The sequence below is a fragment of the Cucurbita pepo genome, chromosome LG08, assembly GCF_002806865.2.
Source record: "Cucurbita pepo subsp. pepo cultivar mu-cu-16 chromosome LG08, ASM280686v2, whole genome shotgun sequence".
Classification (NCBI taxonomy): domain Eukaryota; kingdom Viridiplantae; phylum Streptophyta; class Magnoliopsida; order Cucurbitales; family Cucurbitaceae; genus Cucurbita; species Cucurbita pepo.
In genome coordinates, this window is record NC_036645.1 from 412,335 (window position 1) to 415,452 (window position 3,118).

A 3,118-nucleotide genomic window follows, 5' to 3' on the forward strand; every position below is an offset into this window, starting at 1 on the left:
CCCCAATAAAATGTACTTTTTTTTTTTTTTTCCGAGAAACAAAGCTATTTATTTCTTAATCAAATCATAATTCAGTCAGGGACTATTTACTTCGACTAAGGTTGCATTTCTTTCTTTTTAGTGCTTTTATTTATTTTATTATTATTATTATTATTATTTTTACTTTGAAGCTTATACTCTAAACTGTAATAACGCTGCACTGGAGTTTGAAAGCTTATCTAACTTCTTGAACAGGTTCTTTTTGGGTTGGAATATGCACATTCAATGGATGATATTAGACAAGCACTATTAGATTCATTTCAGACAAGCGGTCTGACGTCAGAATTGGAAGTACATTTTGCAGATGTTAAATGTTCAAGTTTGGATCCGTCCTCCCATAATGAAAATGTTGCCAGAGGTGGGGAACAAGTTACCAATGCTGAAAGTGGAAGTTCTGAGAATATTGCTGGAACCAGACATCACATTGGAAGCTTGTTTTGGGATTTACCTAGAGAGCGAAGAATGGAGGACTGCTCAATTTTCTGGATTGGTTCTGAAAGTTCAGCCTTCGCAAATGTGGTTCTGACATTCAATGGCTGTGAGATAGGTGCGTAAATTGTGATGTTCTACATTGAATTTATTTTATTAGCTACAACGTTAAATGTTCTTGTGTTTCCATTTCTTATGACAACATCTCAATTCGATTATCCATTTTGAGCAATTTCGATTGTTATAATAAGCTAACCCATAATTTTAAGCTCACATCTTGTCTTAACTTCATCGTTATTAATTTTAGTCAGATACGATGCAAAAGAAAGTTGCTTGGTTACTGATGTATCTCAGCAAAGAAGGATCCTCAAGCGCAGGTAATATTGGCCGCACACTCATTCATTATCCACGTTTGTTCCCTTTAAACTGATTCTTGTCAATATATTTGTAAGATAGCATGCCTTCTTTTGTTGAGATTACATTCTCCAGTCATACAATGCGTTCATTCTTTTTTTCTTTTTATTTTTTGGATAATGAATCTGGATACTGTAATCGTCTTTTGTTTTATTTACTTTATCTTATTATGTGTCAATCAGATATTACTTGGTGGAGAAGGCAAAGGATGCTGCCATTGTTGGAATTTTGGTTGGTACTCTTGGTTTAGGTATGTATTGACAAAAACTGACGGAAATCATCTGCAAACAAAAACTGGACATGCTCATCTTCTTAATCCGTTTACGGCGTATTGGATCTTTCTTTGTTGAGGACCAGAGGAGTATTGTTGTATCGTATTAATTTGTGAATTTTAAAAGGCGTTTTAATTTGGTGATGATTTATGTAGCTGGTTACCTCCATATCATTCATCAGATGAAAGAGCTGATCACTGGAGCAGGGAAGAAGGCTTATACTCTTGTTATGGGAAGACCCAATCCTGCAAAACTTGCCAACTTCCCAGAGGTATTTTTGTCAGACTCATGCGACTTAATTTGCTTTACTGGTAGTCTGATTCCTTAGCATTTCTTGCAGTGTGGTGTTTTCATATATGTTTCTTGTGCCCAAACTGCACTTATGGATAGCAAGGAGTATCTTGCTCCAGTCATTACTCCATTTGAAGCCACACTAGCTTTCACCAGGTATTTCTAATCTTTGTCTTGTTTCATCTTTAATTTCTCGAGATCATGTAACGTGAGCTGTCTTAGTTCTGTTAACTCCATGCCAATATCGATTCATGTCGACATGAAGTCAAGTTGGAACCGTACTTCTTTTTATGATCTTATGGCAAGCTGTTCAATCATGCATAGAAATATTGTCAAGTTGTTGAAGAATTCGCCCCGGGCTACGTAAAGTAAAATGATGGCCACCCGCACTCTGAAATGGGTCACAATTACTATACCAATTGGTTTGAAAAACCTATGTCTTAGTTAGGAAATAGTCTTGCAGGGAAGTATCCTCGCTGACACACCATTTAAAAACCACGACTCGAAAATCCTATTGTTGAATATGCCATTTCATTTTCCAATATGCTGGTGAATCTATGTGAACTTCTAAAATTGAACTGAGGGATGTCTATGATTATATCAATAGAACGATCAATTGGAGATACCATCATTTTCTTCAGATGGAGAATAAATAGTGAATATTTTAGATCTTTTCTTTAAATTTCATTGGGATCTTAATTGAAGGATGAATATTTGAATTGTTCAGAGGAAGTCAATGGACAGGCGCCTACGTTATGGAATTTCAGGATTTGATTAATTTCCCGATACCTAACGAAGGAAACCGATCAGATGAAGCGAGATATTCATTCTTGCAAGGCAGATATGTTGAAGATTATGATTCCCAAGGTATTGACCCTTCACGTCCTTATGTTTTCATGCTGCAAGAGAGTTGAGAATATAGTTATACAACGTTTCCTTTAAAATCTTCTCTCATTCTTACTTTCAAGCTTGCTTTCAAAAATCTCTCAAAACCTTCTTTTTAAACGGAACCAGAGGCTTGAGCACCTGTTGCCCGGCCGTAAGCTTGCCTTAGTTACAAGGTCTTAACTTCACTGTATTAACTTCCAGCGTCACAGTTTTGATTCTGAGATTGTTCTGAATCTGTTTTCTTAACAGAAAATGTTGAGGAAGAAAATGAAGCTTGCGCTCTAGTAAGTGCAACAGAGAAAGCTCTCCAGATACGCGATAACCGAAACTCGCTAATTGAAGGAACTGCAAGGTCTGGAGCAGAATTTTTTGCAGCTCGTTCCTTTCAAGGTTTAGATATTCAAAATGGTAGTTCCCAGCCGGAGCCATATCTAATCGGGAGGAGCGGCAGGGCGTCCGGGTATCAAGACGAGAAAAATAGTCAAGAAGAGAAGGTTTGAAGATTGAAGCAAGTTTGTAAGGGTCAGTAGGAGAGATTCCAACAAGCTTGGGAAAAGAGGTTGGTTGTCAATCTTACAAAGAGATTTTGTTTCACTAGGTTTGTTTGGAAGAGTGTTCTATTTTTTTATTAGTGGTTCTAAAAGATTATGATAAATGAATGTTAAACATTAATATTATTGTGCACAATGAAATTTCTATTTAGAAGGAAGAACTTTTTTTTTTTTTTTTTTTTTTTTTTTTTTTTTTTTTTTTTTTTTTTTTTTTTTTTTTTTTTTTTTTTTTTT

General features: G+C 35.6%; 1 protein-coding gene across 1 annotated transcript in view; it reads left to right on the forward strand.

Moving 5' to 3' along the window:
• LOC111801223 (2-(3-amino-3-carboxypropyl)histidine synthase subunit 2) overlaps window positions 1-3,056 on the forward strand; it is an 8,013-nt gene extending 4,957 nt beyond the window's left edge. Inside the window, exons 4-10 of the mRNA XM_023685251.1 lie at window positions 235-586; window positions 776-845; window positions 1,065-1,132; window positions 1,310-1,425; window positions 1,495-1,601; window positions 2,173-2,312; window positions 2,583-3,056. Of these exons, the coding sequence (XP_023541019.1) occupies window positions 235-586; window positions 776-845; window positions 1,065-1,132; window positions 1,310-1,425; window positions 1,495-1,601; window positions 2,173-2,312; window positions 2,583-2,833 (1,104 nt within the window). The 3' untranslated portion in view covers window positions 2,834-3,056. The remainder of the gene's footprint in view (window positions 1-234; window positions 587-775; window positions 846-1,064; window positions 1,133-1,309; window positions 1,426-1,494; window positions 1,602-2,172; window positions 2,313-2,582) is intronic.
• The last annotated feature ends 62 nt before the right edge of the window (window positions 3,057-3,118 follow it).